General features: G+C 37.9%; 1 protein-coding gene across 6 annotated transcripts in view; it reads left to right on the top strand.

The window, feature by feature from the left end:
- NCKAP5 (NCK associated protein 5) overlaps positions 1-20,858 on the top strand; it is a 192,181-nt gene that overhangs the window by 131,282 nt on the left and 40,041 nt on the right. For 4 of the 6 annotated variants that reach the window (XM_042827393.1, XM_042827395.1, XM_042827396.1 and 1 more), the window contains exons 8-12: positions 817-921; positions 4,027-4,218; positions 4,721-8,553; positions 9,206-9,383; positions 14,097-14,175. In XM_042827393.1, the coding sequence (XP_042683327.1) occupies positions 817-921; positions 4,027-4,218; positions 4,721-8,553; positions 9,206-9,383; positions 14,097-14,175 (4,387 nt within the window). The remainder of the gene's footprint in view (positions 1-816; positions 922-4,026; positions 4,219-4,720; positions 8,554-9,205; positions 9,384-14,096; positions 14,176-20,858) is intronic. The other 2 variants (XM_042827394.1, XM_042827399.1) reach the window with 2 other exon arrangements.

The following is a 20,858-nucleotide window of genomic DNA, read 5'->3' as shown; positions in this document are numbered from 1 at the left end:
CTGACAAGACTGCAGATATTTCTTTTCTTTTTCTAAGCCATTGGCTGAGGCATTCACATAAATCATGGATTCTATTGAAACTGCAATTAAAACAAATCAGGCTTAATGCATACTGAAAGCCTTAGTAATTACGATACAGGTGAATGTGGAGGAAGTGGCACCAGCTTAGTCATCCTTCCAGGCAAAACTGAAGGAAAGAACTGTGTGTATAATCGAACAGCATCTGAATATTAATGCACAAAATCCTCTGAGTCCCTCATTCCCTGATGCAATTATTTTCTATTCACATTAATTGTTCCTAACAGATGACATTAATGACTTTGAGTTAAAATGTGTGCAAGGGAAGCCTTCAGCAGATCAATGCTGTTTAAAAATAGGGTCACTTTTGCAATCATTCACTCACGGTGTAGCAGCTTGTAAATAAAACAACGTTAACATGTTGATTGATTTATAAATGTTAATTTCGTAGTTCATTTTTATGCTTTTTCCCTGAAACTTGTCAAATTCTATGGAGAGTGGTGGGACTCCTGTTCATTTGTCATCGTTGCATATTAAGTAGTAGTAAATTACAAAGCAGAGATTAGGAGAAAAAGTACAGTTTGTTTTAGATGAAGAACGACCTGTTCTTCACACAGGAAATCCTGGACAAAACATGCATAACCAGCAGCATTTTGAATTAGAACAAATCTTCTTTTACCTCGGGGTCTTTATTTCCCTTGAAATTTAACCGCAGACTTTGGAATTTTAACAATGCTGATCTGCTGCATACTTGACGTATGCTTATGCTTTGCTTATTCCCTTCTACCCCCCCTGCAGAAACTCCATTCGCGCATCCTAGACCTCTCATCTGGAGATTTGCTGTCAGAAGTAGAACGGAACAGAAGCTCGGTGCAGTTGCGACCTGCTGATGCTCAGATTCACGTGAGTTTCTGTGCTGTCCTTGTATCCCACATTTGGACCCCTCCTTTTCTCCTTAGAAGTCTGATGTCAGGGATGAAGCATAAAGCTGATCTCTGAATTGAAACACTGTTGAGGCAGATAACAATAGTTCTTCTTCCTTCTGTTCTCAGAAATTCAATATTGTATCCTCAGTTGATACAGTAAGCAGATAGTGTCACTCTGTGCAAAAAAGCATAAATCTTAGTAATGTCCCCAAGATACCTTTCTGGGTATTGATTACATCTCAGAATCTGTGAGAAATGGTCAAGGAGATTTTTATTAAAGCCCATGCACCATATTATTCATCCACTTTTATGATATATTATGTATGAACTTTTAAAAATTCATGGGCTCTGCATTTTTTTTTTTCTGATGGGTTTAGCTTTGTGCTTATTTGGCAAAATGTTAGCCAGTGTGGCTTTCATGTTTCATTGTCAAAGAGAAAAGTAGCTTAGAAAACAAAAGCACATGAAGATAGAGAGGAATAAAGAGAACAAGAACAGAACGTTGAACCTGTGCGTGCCTTTGATCTTGAAGTATAGTAATGTCAACAAAAATGTGATCTCCTTTGTAGTGCTTATTGTAATGAAAAGGCATTGTTTCAAAGGTTCACAAAAATGCTAACAACCCTTTGCATAACATGTAATTAAGCCTTCAGGTTAGGATTTTCTAAATAAGTAGTTTTGTCTCTTTTGTAGTCTGATTCTTTCAGTTTTCTGTGATGCCTGGCAAAAAATTATGTATTTAAATTGTAATATTATATTCAGGACTTTGTACTCTCATTTTGTTAAAGGTAATGATTTTAAAGTCATAATTTAAAAAATTAAAATTTCACCATGTCATTTAACAAACCCATGTTCAAGTTAAATGTATTTAATTAATGCATCATAAACATACAATTTAAAGTACTTTCTGAGAGAGTTTAGAGAATGCAGGCAAATTGCCAGAGAAAATTTCAGTCCTTTTATGGTAGTCTCAAGGTAATCCAGAAGTGAGCTGGATATTCTGCTTCAAAATCTCTAACGCTGTGATGTTTTTGCACATTGTCTCATCTCTTCAACAATAAAGATGATTTCAGAGACAAACTCTTCTTTTGCTTTGCTTAGATATGTTTTTCACGCTTTTAAAACTACAGGAGCAAATACCTTTCTCATCTTTTGGTTCAAGGGAAACAAAGTAAAGTGATGGCCAGGCCTGCAGACTAACTGAAGGTAACAGGAAAGGAAGGCAAACTCCTCAGTATGCTGAGGTCTCCGCCTTTCTCTTACAGAGTATTCTTATAGGGAAGGATTTTACAGACATCCTTCTCTTCAGTTGACTGGGATGTGGCATAGTATAAAGGGCAGTATTTGACGTGGTGGGTTTTTCCATTGCCACATCCGAAACAGCTAGGACAAGCATGTATTGCCATTGGCCTCTATACAGTCAGCCCTGCTGGACATGACACCATCATAGGTGTGATAGATGTAACAGCTGATAAGGGGTCTCCCATGGGAATCACAATGGCAGAAATAACTTGTCTCCACAAAGCAAGAAAATCTGTTTCAAAGCTAAAAACAAAGGCATCATCCTGCCTCTGATGCTGAAGCATGTGCTCTTCCCAGAGCCAACAGATTTAAAGGCTGTTCCTCCAGCATCCATTTGACTTCTTAGGAGGACATGTACCAATAACTCCCAGAGGTGAAATGTGCTCTTGCTACCTCTAAATGATTTTCCCATTCATAGGTTTTGCCTGTGACAGAGAGTAATGACTTGCCCTGTAGTTATGTTTGTCAAAACCAGAACATTATTATGTCAGCTGAGCAATGAATAGCTGTACTGATGAACTCCTTAGCAGTAAAAATTCTGCTCTCACCCATTTAACTCCAAAAAGGTTCAACCCTAGTAATAATAAATGGAAGGTTGTGGAGGAATAAATGGAAGAAATTAGGAAAAGTACAACAAAATATTAGTGCATGAGAAGTGCCTACAAACTATACATTTTCATTTCTGCATGAAGCAGCTGTGTATTGCACGTACAGTTTTAGTAAATTTTTTGTGGACTTTGCATTTTCTAAATATAAAGGTAAATTTTTAATCTCAGCAAAATGGATTGGGTCCATGTCCCAATACAGAAATCATAAATATTCTTTGAGGCTGCACAATCATGTTCTTTCTTAATGAAATTCACAGCAAAGCTTTATAAAAAGTAGAGTTGTGCCATTCTGTTTTTTGCTACTGGTAATTAAAAAGGTGTCTGATTTGGTAAGGAAACTGGAAAATTGCCTAACGGAATGGTGCAGGCGCTTAACATTAAAGAAGATCTAACATTGTTAGGCAGAAGAGTATTAGTTTGAAAACAAATTAAAGGCATCCTAGATACTCCTACAGAGGTTTAATATTTTACCTAAAGTGCTATCTGCTCTTCATTACTCTCTTCCTCAAAGCTGGCACTTAGTCACAGTCAGCTGAAATTGCATTTGGAGAGGGGCGATAACTACACAAGTACTAAAGGCAGCCATAAAGTGTCAATAAATTGCATAAGCAAGAGGCTTCAGCTGTCTGCAGGTGACACAAAGATGGATTGTCCTACGTCAGAGAGTTTCTTAGACAAAGCTTTGAACTAGATAGGAAACCAAAATTAGACTGTAATGGAGAGATTCCATTCTCAGTGGGCATTCTGGTTGGGATACTAAATTAATTTACCTTGTCCAGGGTATACAGCCTCATCTGTTACATTCTAGGGCTATAATGCAGTTGTCAAGATGTACTTGTATTCTTATAACTTTGTTTTCTGTATCTAACTGGAGCATGCTGCTTATATACAAAGCATAATTCAAGCAGACTCAATAGTCTTTATCAAAGGAAGAGCAGAACACTGGCTCAAGAATAAAAAAGAAAACATGGAGGATCATGGCTTTTCCCCCTGACAAATGAAAATACTGGCAATTTTTAATTTAGTTCTCTGCATTAAATTCACCAGACACTAATGGCCTAATAGGAATGTGTAAGTAGCTTACTTGGCTTGTCTTTGTCCTTCTTAATCAGGCAGAAGTTAAATGATCTTTTTCCAGCCATAAGATATTTCTGTTTCTTCTCATGTTTTAGGAATGCCAACAGAATGTGAAATCCACTATACCTGTCTTGAAATGCCACAGTCAATTAAATGTGACAGGTCCTAACCGCCTATATCCCCGGAGCAGCTGCAGTAGCAGTGAACTCTCCCTTTCAAGTGCTTGCAGTGAATATTCCAGTGGTTCCTCCTACACTTGGAATGATGGGAAGACATACAGCAAAAGGGTAAATCAAATTAACTTGCTTCATTTATTAGCTTACGATGACTTTCAGAAATATTTTTTTTTCTTCTTTCTTTCACATTTAAAACACTTGTCAAAAAACTCAGTAGGAGTTCTCTCCCTTCTATCTCCCTTCTTTTCTCTCTCTTCCCTTTTAACTCTTTTTAACAATTCCCTTATCACTCCAATTCGCTCACAGTCTCATCATTTATTCTGACATTTATTCTGTTTTTCACAATCCAAATTGTTCTTCTCCTTCTTTATCTTAATCCTTCCATTCACATTTTTCTTCCTAAAGGTTTTAATTCCACTGTGGCCCTAAAGGTTTTAATTCCACTGTGGCCTTCACACCAGTATGAAGTCCTATATTAAAAAAGAAGATTGCTGTTAATAGCAATGAATAAAATAGAATGTACTATGTGCTCCTAAATTTCTTTAATAAAATTGTAACATTTCTTATTAAAAGCAATTGTGAATAATATGTGAGTTTTATTTTGTTTTTACAGTCATCCGTGAGCTGGGATAAAAGAATAAGCATTGGTTCTTCACTCCCAAGCAACCTTTCTAGTCCTGCAGATGATCTGCCTCCAACTCGTATCAAGGAAAACCATATCCTAGAAGGACTGAAGAAATTACAGAGGCAAAAAGTATTACTTGAATCACCTTCAGTAATATCGAAATGGGGTTACAAAGATTGCATGAACTCCAATGAAGGAATATATTCCCCTGGAGTTAAATGTGGCAGCCATCATGAGCAGACTCACTGTAAGCCAATGGAAATAGGAAGTATTTGCACTGAACATAACAAAACTTTCTCTTATGATTCAGATTCACATGATGATGCAGATGATGATTCTTCATCTTTATTATTGCTGCAGGAAGTACCAAGCAAAGACTGCAGGATCTATAGTAATAAATTAACTCACAGTGTTTCTGACAGTCTCTTTCACTGGGATCCTAATAGGAAACATTTTCCAGAAAGAAGTTCATATTTTAATTCAAAGGAAAGACCAGAAAAATTGACTAGTTTTGTCAGTGGATTTCAGGCGGAAGTAGAATCATGCACCAGAACAAAGCTGCCTGATTTACAGTTAGATCAAAGCCTTGCTAATATAGGCTGGAAGGACCTTAATTTTCAGCTTTCAGATACTGATGACAATGAAGTCTTGGATGAATTGCATATAGAAAGCAGTGATGAGAAAAGTCCATCAGATTTATTAGCAACTCCTTTTACTGAGAAGTACACAAAGAACTCTGACGAGCTCATAGTCACGGAGAATTCTCAGTTTGTACCTGGTGACAAAGAGGAAAGACAGACATCTGTTCACTCAGATATTGGGCCAAAGACATGTAATTTCATTAAACAACAAAAAGTCATAAAAAAGACTTCTTCTGAGGAGTGCATTACAGTAATATTTGATGCTGAGGATGGTGAGCCCATTGAATTCAGCTCACATCAAATTGGAGTTGTCACTGTAACACGAAATGAGATATCAATCAACCAACCAGAAAGTAGGTCCAGTGCAGAATATACTGAACTTATACCTCAGGGAATAGCTAATTTGCAGACAGGAGCAAATGCTAGAGACTACACTGTTCTGGAAGGACCTGAAGACAAAACTAAGAAACAGCCTCTCGAAGATAATACAGGGAATAAAAATACAGTTGTCTCCATGACCTGCAGTGAATCTTCACCGTGTGGAAGAGTAATACTGCAAAATGCCCCACAACAAAAAATAGTGAAGCCAGTGTATGATGTATCATACAAGACCAATTCAAGCCCCATTGTTCATGCAGGAATCAATCAAAAGCCAATCTTGACTAAAATACCCAGCAGAGGTAAATTTTCTCCACAAAAAAACAAGATGACAGAGAGTGAGGAGGCACCTGCAGCTACATCAGTGACCTCTGCAACCCTTGAAAAATCACCTGCTCTGCCACCTGTAAAGCTTTCAAGACTCAAAAAGGCACAAAGTCCACCTCGTAATTTTGATTCAAAAGTCAACTTCCAGATTCCAAAGCCCCCTGCCCACCCCCTGCCCAGCTCAAAGCGTCCGGGCAGAGGCAATGGGACAAAGTACCCAAAGAGTCAGAGTCCAGCATCACCACTGTTGCCTCAGCACCTTATAGAGCCTACTGACTGTGGAGAACCTCCAACTAGAGACTCTAATCATGATTTAGCAACTGTAGAAGCCAGGTCGCCATCCCCACCCCTTCCTCCAGGCAGGTCAACATCCCTATTGATTCGGCCTGATTATGCTCATTCACCACCTGTAGCTATGAAGTTAGGAGGAGCTATTTCAGGTGAAACAGCAAAAAATATACTGAAATCATCATCATTAAAAGGAACTGCAAACTCTGGCATCCATAATCAATCTGGTCGTGATATGCAAGCAAAAAGTGTATCTTCTGGGGCCAAAATTGAGTTATCGTACCTTCAAGAAAATTCTGAAGCGATTATGCAAAATAAATGTATATCTCAGCAATCCCGTAGTGCATGCCAAGGACTTTCCAAAGTTTTCACAAAGCAAGTCTGCCTAAAGAACACTAATCAGATGGGTCTCCACAGGAACCGTGAGTTTCTGAGCACAGATTTTCAGACAGGCAGGTCCAATCCTCTGGGTCCATCACTGGAAATAACTTCACAAGAAGCACGTTCCGGCAAGAAGGATATTTCCAGTGACAGTGGGGTTGATCAGCCACAAAAGATGCCAAACATTCTCCCAGCAACTCCTCAATGTCATACAACAAGTGCGAGTGAGCCCTTGCTATCTCAGGTAAATAATTCTCCATTGTCAACACTGTTTCATGGTAGTGACACTGCAAATGCCACACAAAACTCTAATGAGAAAGGAGTGAAAACCCGTCTTCCTGTAGGACTGAAATTATTTGTCAAATCTCCTCAACTTCTCCGAAAGAGCTCCACCGTCCCAGGGAAGCAGGAAAAAGATAGTATAAATGCAGCTTCCAAAAGCCACGTGAGTACAAGTAAGTACAAGCAAAATGAATGTGCAGCCACCAAATGTGCAATGGGTGCTGAATTAAAAGACTCTAAGTCTGATAATGAAATGAAAGATAATTTTACTGTGAGACTTAGTATGGATACTGCATCACCTCATTCACATGAAAATGACAGCTTGGTGGTAGACAGAGTGGATGAATTAGAAAGAAAATTAGTTAAGAGATCTTTTTCTTCTAGCAACAAGTCACACTTGAAACCAGCTCTGGGTATGAATGGAGCGAAAGCTCGAAGTCAGAGTTTCAGCATTCATACAGGAGAAAAGTCATCTGCCCTTGTGACAGAAGGTCTTGGAAAAGTACGGACTCAAATCATTACAAACACTTCTGACAGAGGAAATTCTCTAACAAGGCAGAACTCAGCCGTGGAAGGACTTCAAATCAAGGTCATTCCTGGGTCAGCAGCAACACAAGAGACTCTTTCAAATACTTCAGAAAACACAGAAAATTCTTACTCTAGACAAGGTTCTCTTGGAAATAATAGCAATAACCAGCATGGAAGCCCAAGCAAACTGCCATTCATATCATCTCCAAAAGTAGACTCATTTCGAAACACTTCAAAATATGATGGAAACAAATCATTTTCTGTGAAAGATGCACGCAGTCTATCTGTCCAGAGTGAGAAAAGCAGTGAAAATTTGAAACACGAAGCTCTAAATAAAAAAAGTGTTTTGCCAGCAGAATTGGAGTTAGATGCACCAGCTACTGTATCTTCCAAACAGATTTCATCATTTCATAGCTTGGGTGGAATAAAATGTCCACATAAGCTGGAAGCAATAAAATCACAGAGACAGCAGATGTCTTTAAAGTTAGTAGAAGCCTCTCATGTTACTGATGTTTTTAGTTCACCTGCTCTACAACCTACAATAGAGGAGAAGGTCATGTTGTGCATCCAAGAAAATGTCCAGAAGGGTCAGGAACAAAACAAATCTCCCACTGTAGAGACTAAACAAAAGACTGGGCCCTCTATAGCTAGTTGGTTTGGCTTTCGGAAGAGTAAGCTGCCAGCACTGAGCAGCAGGAAACCCGACGTTCCTAAAACAAAGGTAGAAAAAAAAGAACCAAGAGTTTCAGGATTTGGAATTAAGCAGTCAAAAATAGAGAGAAGAAAAGAAAAAAAGCAAACTGAACAACACTGTGAAGTGGAAAATGAAATTAACAGGAAAACGGACAGCGGGGACTTTTTAGATGATGCTGTGGAGTTTAAAATTTTGAAGCCATCACAAAGCACATCTGGCAAGATTGGATGTGAACAAATCAGAGGGTCCACCTCAGCTACATACTTACCAAAAGACAGTTTTATGAAAGAGCTTTTGAACAGGTATGGGATGTTTTGTTGTGCACTGTAAGTTTTAGAGCACTGTAAGTTTTAGAGCATCTTTAGACTCTAAGTTGAACATGTGTTGTCCTTAGACTAAGAATACACTGGAACAACCACTTTGTAAACTATCAGGACTTTAAGGTGATGGTAATTATGTTCATGTTATTTTGTTAACCAAACCAAAGGTCTTTGATATTATAGAACGGCAAATTACAGGTGATTCCAGAAATCCGGAATGTAGGCAGGTGATATGTTGAAATTAGAGGATACTTAGGTGCATATTTTAATGTCCTCCATTTTCATGTATTGCAACCAGCAAACATAAATTTGGGAATTAATCAGGATTAGTTACATTTCTGCCTACCATAACCTTTGGTCACAAGAAAACTTAGCAATTGCTATACTGTTTTCACATTTGCCCCCCAGCAGTCCTAAATATAAAATAAATCATTATATGTGCAAGACTAAATTGATATATTACCTGAAATTGCAAGTGACAGATTTGATCAAGGCTAGTTAGAAACATTTATCACTCAAAGGTCTAGAGACAGAAAGATACAGAGAGGTTACTTTAAACATTAAAGGAATGGAAAAGTGGAGTGATTGAAGAAGGGCAATGTAATTTATCAGAGGAATCACTCTCTACCTGCAGAGTTGATAAGAAAGCAGCTCAGCAGACAGAAAGTGGATCAAATAATGTTTCCTACAGGAGTGTGTCGAAGGGCAGCTCCCAGGGCTCCTCTCTTCACAGCAACTCTATCAGCTCTCAAGGAAACCACAAGAAAAACAGCAACACGAAAGCTGATATGGAAATGCAGAATCAGACCCTGGTAAGTGCTTTAGTCCATGAAAACATTATTACTGTCTTTTTAACTTCTGGATGTGCTCCTCCTTATTGCCAGTACAGATAAACAGGATAATAACTGTTTACATATGATTTTGTGTAGCTAGAGAACTGTGAATTAATACAAAAGTTGGCAGCTTGAGTATAGGCCAGATTACAGAGCTAGCTGTGAAGACCCTACTGCTTCTTCTGGGAATTCAATTTCAGTGGAGATACATGCACAGCAATGTTATAATCATACTGTGATACAGTGAAATAATGGGACCATTTTCCATTTTTCCATTTTTTCCCCTTTCTCTGAAAACTGCATGCCTGCCAGCATTGAACGTTACTCTGAGTGTTATAGGAAGCATTAAGCCTAACAAGTGCAACGCTCACAGGGAAAAGGTGAAGCTTTTGACCACATTTGGGAATATTCATCACTTAAGAGGGAATTTTCCAAAAGCAAAAGCTTATATTTGACCCATGGCTCTGTACCACAGCATATCTCCCTTTTAATGCCTCATAGCTAGTTTTATGTTTCAGGAAGGGTCTAACTACACCTGATTATTTAATTTACCCAGCAAGTAGGAATGGTGCAATTTAGAAGAAAAATCATTTTATTTTCTGGTAGCTGCTTAATGCTGGTACTTGAAAGGTTATGTGTGTGTCTGACTTTTCTGTACCTTGAAAAGTGTATACACACAGTCTAAGATTGTAGCCTGAAGTCAGACTGAATGGATGCCCTTCCTTGGGAAGCTTTTAGTAATAAACCATGGAATTTAGTGAGCAATTTCTTGCCTAGCAAGTGCCTTTCCAACAATGCATTAAAGTTCAAGCTCAAGGAGTACAGAGATGCTTTAACTTGATCTTATGTGATTTAACTTCTTGAGCATTGTTATCTCATTCCTGGTATCAGACCATATTATTGTGACAATTCTTACGAATAATCACTACTTTCACAAAATAATCTGAAAATTTATGCCAAATATATATCCTGAGCATGAATCTGAGGCTGTTATTTTTGTTGTTGTGATAAAGCCGAATTGTGGGAGTACAACACATGCAACTATTTCACTTGGGAGAATTTGGAATAAAAATTCTTTGGGACATGGTTCAAGGACAAAAGAAATTTCAAAGGGCTTCATAACAGGAAATGGAACAACTCTGCTGTTGTTTAGGATGCTTAAGGTTAAAGTATCAGCTTCAGGCAAGTGTTTTTTTATTTAATGCAAATGTCTTCCTTAAGAGTGTCCACAAGGTCATTCTGTAAAACTTATGGGGAACATGCACAGAATGAATGTTTTGGAAAACTTTTCCTTCCTGACTATTGTGGCATCATCTCTTCTTTGAAAATGTAGATGTCTCCTGCATTATAAAACCACAAATTATAAGCATATCTAAGGCTGTCCTTGTAGTGTCACTGAAAGGAAAGAGAGAGAATGAAAGTGTGGAAATGTGCAATATGCAGGAAATTCAATCCAACTGATCTAGAACTTTGATAGCAAAGCAGAGCCCCTTATCAGAACCACTCAGTTTAACTATGCCCCATTTAATATGGTCCTGACAGCTTAGGGTATATCTTCAATGTACAGAAGTATGAAAAACTCTGTACATTGCTTCTACAATTCCGTTCTTATTATTTTCTAATGCTGCAATTATTTGCTGTGCTTTTTGTCTATCAATTTGTGAAATCTTTCTAAATGCAGCAATAATAGTCCTAAATGAGACACTTCATTTTATTAGGGAACTACAAAGATTGTTCTTAATGTACATAAATAATGAAGAAATCCTCTTTATTCTGTTTAGCCTTAAAGGAACATAGTTGTGACATGGAAAAGGCATTACCTATGCTATACCGTTCACTCTTTTGTTCACTGAGAATGGAAGTATTTTTCATATTGTTTTTTGAGTTGAGTTACATTATGTGCTTCATCTTCGTGAGTTTCCTGTTTTGGTTTTGTGTCATTCAGTTTCTGAAAGAAATACCTCATGCTAAAAGGCTGAAAACATCTAGAATAAAGAGAATAAAAAGATGCTTACTGTTCTCACTGCTAACTTAGGGAAGAGATGCACCATAAGACTCCACAGTATGTGAGATTTCATCTCGCCCTCCAAGCTCATGCCAGGAAAACAATAGAGAGTCTGTAAATTCAAAGTGCACGCATCTTATTACAATCATTTTCAGTTATCCTTTGGTGTGTGCTACCTTTGAAGCAGATTGCAGAGGACTGGGAGATAGCTGTGACTGAAAACTGTCGCATGTGGCAGAATGGCTATTGTGCATTTTGTTGCTTGTAAAATCACAAAATGAATGCTTTTGGAGAAAACAACATGAATCTTTTGGAAAGTCCTAAACTAAGAGGACTTGTTTTTCTTCTTTGAACAAAGCAAAGTGCATTCAGTGCAGAAACTGCATATCATGTATGTACTACTTTAAATCTTGGCCATAACATTTTCAACATTAATTTTATACAGTAGTTTTTTGTGTTTTTTTTCCTTTAAAGCCCATTTTATTTTGACAATTAAATAAAGGTAAAGGCTTGCCATAACATACGCACCAGTTACCTCTGATTTCTGTTCATACAAGGAACACTATTGCTTGACTGCCACTGAATTTATGGAAAAAGCGATATTCCACCAATGGCAGCCATGTGCATTCACCTTCAAAGGGATACACTTCCCGTTAGTGTTCATCAGAAAAGCTCTTTGCTCTAAAGGCCAGCCAGCAGAAATACATAATCCTTTAGCTCACACCAAGGATATTCCACGTTCTCCGATACTTTTTCATGTCCTTGGCTGAAGCTTAAGGTGAGATACAATCATTTTTGTGCTGCGCTGCTTCATTTCATCTTTGTGATTTTATTACAGCCCAGTGTAATTTAGAGAAGCCCTGGGCTTTGCTTTGTGAAGTGGAAGTGTGGCACCAAAATCAAGACACCAGTTTTGGATAGCAGGGCCTGTCTGTAATTCAGTGTGTTTGGGGAACATCCAGAAATCTATCTAATATTCTGAAATGTCACATCAGTAGCAAGCCACAGACTGCCGTATGGTCTGCACATGTGAGAAATTGTTTTATTCATAATTTGATGTCAGATGAGTACATACTCTCCTCATTTTCCATAGCCTAAAGAGCCTCATTTCAGAAGAGATCAAATATCTGGGATTAAGAGATTATAAATGCACTTTATAAATAGAGAATTTTCTGTGTCTTACTGAGGCTAGTCACCAGGGGTCAATAGGGCTACTTCTGTAAGCCAGACAAGTATGGACAACGATCAAAGATATGCCATGCAAATTATAATAAATTCTACTGGTTTAGATTAGAGTATATATTTAATGTTACAAGGAATTTGGTGTAAGTGGAGTAAAACGGCAGGTAGTGATTAGCAAGCAATTTAAGATTTCTGAGATCTTGGCAATATTTTTTTCTGCAGCCCTGGCTTTCCTTTTCTCTGCAGCCTGCAGGTATCTTTATTGCTGTTTGATTTATAGACTACAGCAGAAAAATATGTCCCTGGATCTGAATTATGGCCACTGATGGAGTGTAATACAGGGGGCTTTCACTCTGTTGTATGAAGATACCTTATATATATGCTTTCTAAATAGGACTGCAGAGGAACAGACCAATCTAGGGGGTTTGAATATCATAGAATCTTTTGAATAGGAAGGGACCTTTAAAGGTTATCTGGTGCAACTCCCCTGCAATGAGCAGGGCCATGTACAGCTCAGTCAGGTTGCTCAGAGCCTGGTCCAGCCTGATCTCAAATGCCTCCAAGGCTTCCACCATCTCTCTGGACAACATGTGCCAGTGCCACACCACCCTTATTGCAAAAAAAACTTCTTCCCTTTATCCAGTCTAAATATCCCCTCTCTCTTAGTTTGAAAGCATTTCCCCTTGTCCTGCTGAACAGTTTGTCCCCTTCTTATAACCCCTCCCCCCGCTTTAGATATTGGAAGGCCACTATCAAGTCTCCCCAGGGCTTTCTCCTGTCTCAACAGCCCCAGCTCTGTCGCCTGTCCTTATAGGGAAGGTATTCCATCCCTTGGATCATTTGTGCATGTCTCTTCTGGATGCATTCTAACAGGTCCAAAGCTCTCCTGTGTTGAGAACGCCATATCTGGACATACTATTCCAGGTGAGGTCTCACCAGCACAGAGTAGAGGGGCAGGATCACTTCCCTCCACCTGATCACATACTTTAAGATTTAAAGAGTTTGACTTAAGAGCTCTTATTGTGCACTGCATTCTGAAATTCAAGTTACTTCTCTGTTCAGCAATTAAAATGCTTTTAAACAGATGTGGAAACAGAAATGCCAAAGTTAAATGATTGGAAATTGAATTACTGCGATTTTACATCACGTAAGTTTGCTTTTTTTTTTTTGAATAGAATCTCAAACATGGTATTTTTGTAGAAAAACAAGTACAAGATTGGCAGTCTTGAGTGTAATTCTTTATCAAGGGGGAAAAAAAAGAAAAAAAAAGAATTTTCTTTTAGAAGAATTTCGTTTTCCAAGGGTACTTTTTGACTGCTGCATGTTGTGACTTTTAATGGAGTTAAGTTGTTATCTTCTGATATTGTTAATAGAATGGGACAGGCTGTCTTCTGAAGTATATTAGTTACCCTGCATTGATACTTCGGTTTATTTCTGAAAATATATTCTGTAATTATCATGAAGCAACATAAACATAGTCACAGATGTTCCTCACTTTTGTACAGGCTAACGTAGTCACAGAAAACCTGCAAGAAGAAGAGGAGGATACCATGACAAGGACTACAAGTCAGAGTCATGTGATAGGTACAACATTATATTTTACACCGGATTTTATTGCTGTCTCAGTTCCAGGGGGGAAAAAGAAAAAAAGTGTAATTCTCATTATTCTATTTGTTTGCCCACATGATGTCAGTTTTAGCATTCATTTAGCTCTGGTTTTAGTAGTTGGATTTCACAACTGTGTAAAAGATGAGTATGTACATACTCATCTGTGGATCATTATCAACTGTGGATCAAAGCAGTGCTTTATAGAAGGACTCTAAGAGTCTGGCTGTGAAATACCATTTCAGTCTCCAAAACTAGTGGGTTACATACAGTGGTCTAACTCTAAGGTTGTTGTGCACGATGCTTTCAGTGTGAATAATACTGATGTACTGTAACCCTGCAGTCTATCCTTGAATGAGTAGAGTTCAGAATAAAGTTCCAAATAGCAGAATAATTACTGTGATAAACTGTCCCAGTATGAGTAGCAAACCAGGTGTCTGTTCAGCAGACCTTGAAGTTGTTATTGAAAATGAGCTGTCTTTGCTATGCGCTTTTTAGGAGGGTGGCACCATCAGCCCTTTTTCATGATTGACACACTCTAATTTTTAACGCAGGTGAACTCTCAGTGCTTCTTGAAATATCTAACAAGCAGTGGAGGACAAAGCAGAAATTTTTTTTTTAAGATCTGTGTTAGAGCAGTATGTCATCACTATAAGGTTCTGATACTGAATGAAAGAAAAATCTCCCTTAGCAAGTTCCCTTTGCAGGCAGACTGTAACTGTAGTTAAAATTTGATTCAGTGTTTTCAGGACAGTCAGTGATTGTGTTATCCAGAAGCTCGTTCTTTTCACTAATGCTGTCAACCCAGCAAGTTAGGCTGAACAAGAGGTACTGTGTTGAAACACATTTTACTTTGGGGTAACATTTACATGCCTTATTGACTTGTACAACCTTTTCAATCCTGATATCAACCAAATGAAATCTGTCGTCTTTGCAGCAGAGATCCCTAAAGTCTTTGAAACTGAACCATACCTTGGCTCTGTTGCAATAGCTAAATAGTAAGAACTTTGAATAATGCAGTATAAGACTATGATGGGATTCTGCAACTGGATAGGTGCAAGTCCTGAAAAGTGAAATGTTTGCTCCTTTCTTTCTGTTACCAGAGGTTGCCCAAACAAGAATCACCCAAAATTTTCCAAATTATTTTGCACTCAATCCTGAACCAAAAGTTCTAAAAACTTTTTCTTTGAATTGATGTGAAATATTTGGTTTTATTTTTTAAATCCAGTTTTACAGATCAAGAAAACGAAGCTGTTTGCACAGCTCTGTCCTGGAAAGACTCCAGTGCTTCCTTGGCATTTGTCTGTATAGTTGGTAGCTGTTACTAAGAGCTATTCACTATGTATTTTCATATATTAGTCAGGTGGGTCGTCATGTAATGTTTATATTTTCTCCATCCCTCATGCACCCAAACTGGGTCTCTGACACGACGTAGTCATGGATTGGGGTGGCTTCTGTTGTGCCTTGGGTTCATTCAGTTAGATGAGAGAGGTCATCACTGTGAACATAGCCCTCCTGTGCAGCAATGCACCTTCTTTCTTAGCCAAAAGATGTTTTCCTTTACCATTTCTCAGGGCTGGTGACATGGATAGAGTGATAAATAGGTCTGTGGCCCAGGTCTGTACAAGTCCACAGTTTGTGGCACTGCAGGAGCCAGGCAGTGCTGTCCTTGTGAAACGCATGTAGCTCAAATGAGGAGCTTTCCATCATCTGGATTACAAAATCAGCTTCTTTTACCTGGACAGTGCCATCTCTTAAAGGCTTAATGCAGGATACAACTTACCCCCGTTCTGCCTTTTTAAGACATCTGGATTAACTAAGAATTTGCTGTGAGGATCTGGTTATTAATGTCAAGAAACTCTGTTGATGAGAGTCATTATGTGCAATAGGTAGTATTGGCATAGTACAAATCATGCAAGTCTGAGCAAATTTGTTGGCACAAGCACACTGAGTCAAGTCGTTACTTCACCAGGACAAGGGCAAGGCAGGGAAATTGAAAGCATGGATCTAACTGCACTTCCCGAGTACTCCTAAATCAGCATCTTACTGTGTTTTATGCCCCTCTCATCAGGCTGTGTTTCATACTGCACTGAGTTTTGCTGCTGTATATCCACACTGCTCTTTATGGATAGCAAACTTTCCTGGGTCTGGTTCAGATTCTTTAACCAAAGTCCTTCCTAGACATTCTGGCATTTTTCTGGTACGAAGTTTTACACACACATTTGTTTGTTTGTTTGTTTTGTAAGGAGCATTACGTGAGATGAGAGAGAGACAAATTCAACTTCCTGTGTTACAAACTACGAGGGCTGCTCCAAAAGTAATGCCTCCTATTTTGTTGTTCTTTTTCATGGAGTAGTTTTACAGTATTTGAGATTCTTGTGGAATAGGGATCTTTAACATCTTGATAGTTGCAGTGGGCAGTAAATCAGTTCTTTACTGGTCTGAATTCCTCACCATCATAAACAGTCATTTTTAAAAAAAACAAGTTTTGGTTTTGTAGCTGCATTTTAATGACTTTGTTCTGCTGGTTTTGTTCTAAAATGTTAACTAAACGGAGCAGAATATATAGCAGATGTAGAAAGGCTATGATTAAGCAGGAGAGATATTCTTTGTTAAAGATAAGTACTGTTGTAGTTGTTAGTGTAAAATTCTTAAATTGATACCACTTTTGCCCAATTAGCTGATGAACAGGATGTGTGTAACTGAGTAGTCTTCAAAGATGGTATTGTGTAAGATATTGCTTATTCATCACTTCCTAATAGGGATACTCTGCATGAATTGCCAGTTGCTGGTTTTTAGTTTACTGTCATTTGGTGATCTAAACAAATTTACATACTTTGCTGACTCTTTGGCTTTGCTGCATTGAAAGAGTACAAGAATGTGTAGTAATATAAAATTTCTCATCTGGAATACCTGTATTTCAGGAAGACATCATTTCCACACGGAACAGTCAATTATATTGTTAAATTCTGCTTAAGCACATCTGTAGAATGTATATAAACTTTTAAAAACATAACTCTGTTTTTGTCAGTGAGGATGCCAAATGTGGCAGCTCTTCTCACAAACAAGAGATCTGAAAATCCAGGAGTATTTTATCCTCAGAGCTCTTTCTTCATGCCTTTTGCAATAAAGTAGTTTGGTTTTAAAAGTGTGTGAAGGGGCAAATGTTAAAGTACCTAATAAGAGAAAGGATGTGATAAAAAGGTTGACTTTCCCTTTATGTCATGACAGACTCCTTAGCTCAGACGGGTGCAGCAGGGTCTCAAGACATTCATATAAATAAAATTCCTTTATTGAATACAATGCTTGAACGTGTCAAGCTCCTGACAGTATTGCTCTAATGTAAACATTAAAAAGCCTTCGTTTCACAAAAGAAAAGAATTCTGTTTCTCCCCGTGGAATAGAATATTCAGTGTTTACATCCAGTCTTGAATTTTCCCATTCCCACTAGCCAAAAATATTCGAGAGAGTTACAAATGACACCTTTACACAGACAGGTTAACAATTGGACATCTTGGGAAGAAAAATGCATTAGTCAGAGTTTAATGTTTCACTCCTGTAAAAGTGTGATTCTATTCATTATAATGTATTAAGAGATTTCTTTGAAAAACAACTCCAAGAGAAAAAAAAAAAAACAAACAGAAAATCACAGCACAAGAAAACAAGTTATACTTATTGAAGAATTTGTTCCTATGGACAAATTAAAATGGAAATTCTATGGCATACAGTCACAGTTACACCAGAAATGTTATGTCTAAAATAAAGGCAACGTGGGATCATAGAATGGCTTAGGTTGGAAGGGACCTCAAAGCCCACCAGTGCCAACCCTCTGCCATGGGCTGGTTGACATCCACCAACTCAGGCTGCCCAGGGCCCCGTCCCACCTGGCCTTGAGCACCTCCAGGGATGGGGCACTCACAGCTTCACTGGTAACATGTTCCTATGCCTTACCATAGTCACAGTGAGGAGTTTCTTCCTTATGTGTAAACTAAACCTACCCTATATATTTATGTGTGTAAATATCTTTGTTAGCCATATAGGAGTTGTCAATTTATTCTCAGCAGTCTCTAAATCAATCAAATAAGGAATTTAGGTCTAAAGCACTGGAGCTCAGGGATGCGTAAGCATGACCAGTTCATCTAGAGGAATTGTTCTACTGAACTGGAAACTTTTGGCTTCAAAAATGTTATCTTTTGTATGCCACTGATTGAACTAAAGAGCCAATTTCATTCTTTAATGAAAGCCTGTTGAGCTTTGACATCAGGGAGAGCACTGGAGGTAGGTTTTGTCCTCTTGGTACTTGGAATGACTTTACTAGTAAAGATAAGTTGAAATGATGATAATTCTCAATAGATCTAGAGTTTGTGTTAGCATTGTGCGTACTATACTTGATAATGCAAGAAATAGAAGTAGTAATCCAAAATGTATCTGGCTGTTGTTGGTTCTGTCTGGTCCACTGTAAGTACAACTACACTCCCTACAGAAGTTGTATGGGGAGTTAATTCCCTGACAGGAGTTAGAATCCACAGTGGAAATATTTGCAGTCCTTGGAAAGAAATGATCCATCTGTGGCATTGACCCATACTGTTTATTTCAAGTATATCAGGTGAAATTCAGAGACAGGTAAATACTATGAAGATAAGTGTAGGCAGAATTTTTCAGACTGTGAAGAAAGACTTGAGTCTAATTTCTGTTAAATTTTCATTGGAGGTCCAGGTCACTTGCTTAAAATTGGTTTGTCCAGCATTAAAGGGGAACTTGTAGATATTGTCATTTTTACAATATAGAGAAAAAGCCTGCAGATTCTTCAAAAGGTTTTGGAAGGTCTCAAGATGGATGGAGGTTTGGGCGTCTGCATTACCAAAGCAACAGTAAAAGTGTGTTGTAGACTTTGCTACATTGTGGTAGAACAAAAACATGTACTGAGGTCAGGGAGTTCTTTTGTAGTTCTGCTGTAGCCCAGTGCTCAGTTCCATTAAAGTTCTTGATAATCATCTGCCTTATAGCAGACTTTGTCATCTTTCTTTCTGCTTTACAAGAACAACCTTGCAGAAGAGTTTTGCAGTTTAATTTAGAGGCAGTGTGGTCAGAAAAAAAGGAAAGTCTGTCTTTTAAGCAAGTTTTTAAAGATTTTCTTTTTCTTCTTAAGGGACTGTTTGGTTAAATTCCATGGATTCCTTATGTTCCAGAGGGGAACATTTGTTGGTTGGTGGTATTTTACATGTTGCATTGTATTTTCAAGTCCACCACTTTAAGCTTCCTATACACGAAAGAAAAATGATTCAACTGTATTTTCAATAAAAAACAGGAGCGTCCTTGGCAGCAAGTTTTATAGAGAAGTTGCAAGCAACTTGATAGCAATTTTGAAGATACAGTGATAACAACACAGGACATATAAAGTGTTGTAGATGGGAGTGGGTTCTACTTAAAATGAAATGCCAGCATTATAATTATTTGTATCAAGCTATGAAATCACTGAAGATGACAACCATATCTGTGTATTCTGATACTGCATCTGATCCAGCATCCAGTAGCCATACTATAAAGCTATCTATACTATAATTTAAAAAAAAAAAAACAGAAACAAAAAAAAAAAAAAACCCACTTCCTAAACAGATTTTTCTATAGGGAAAAGAATTTGTGTTCATTGTAATACCCCAAGTGAATTCATTCATCTCTGACTCTTCTTTCTGATTTTTCGGTGTGATTTTCCAACAAATACATTCATTCACTGCCAAGGCATTATTTTTCACTTTTTCCCTCATGCCTGTTCCACTGCACTGGTTAAAACAAGTGGTCACTCTAAACCTTAATTTAGTGTCTCAGTATTGCTGATTATCCGGCTTCCCATGAATCTAAACCATGATATAGAAGCCTGCCTTTTTTCTGTCATATTGATACTATTCATAGTTAACAAATCCTTATTCATATAAACTGCTTTTTTTGTCTGGGATAGGCCTAGGTTTCTTTCTAAAATCTAGATCTGATGTGCACTGGAATTGAAAAAGTAAGTTTCAAATTTTATTTCTAAATGTGCCATTTGATGTACATACTCAAAGTGCTGAATTTATATAAATTATTCAATGGTCTGTTCCACAGCTTGGTGTGAACAATAGCAGTTTGTCTGCTTTTTTAATAAGCTTGTGCTAAGCTTCCAATAGAAGAGCTAGAAAGACTGGACAATCCCCTCTGCCAAGGAGAAGACTTGGTTTCATCCACCATTTTTGTAGGCTATATAAGCTTCAGTTATTTTTACTGTAGTAGTAAGTAAATAATTACTTAATTCATGTTTTCTCATTCTCAGGGAATGGAAATAGATGTGAAGGAAGCAAGCTTGATTAATATGGTAAATACATTAAGCCTGACATGCATCATCCTAAAACATGTCCATTAAGTCTGACATATTTGAACAAACTCATTCACATTAAAGAATCCTCAAAACCTGGAGGCAGATTAGGTGAGGTCTGTAATGAATTACTGAGATAAATGTAACGGAATAAGTGACAGAGGAAAGATGGTGAACAAATTGATCTGCATTACAGCCTTTGCATTCAGTAAAGAGAGGTGATCCACATCACTGTGGAGAGGCAAACGGATAATCCAGAAGTTGTTTAAATGTCAGGCAAATCCTTGGATGCCTCTAATGCATTTAATGGAGAAGA

The sequence above is a fragment of the Centrocercus urophasianus genome, unplaced genomic scaffold (assembly GCF_019232065.1).
Source record: "Centrocercus urophasianus isolate 14NV4802_14NV808 unplaced genomic scaffold, USGS_Curo_1.0 seq_28, whole genome shotgun sequence".
NCBI classification, from domain to species: Eukaryota; Metazoa; Chordata; class Aves; order Galliformes; family Phasianidae; genus Centrocercus; species Centrocercus urophasianus.
Note: the sequence above shows the minus strand (reverse complement) of the source record. Positions and strands in the feature narration are given on the sequence as shown.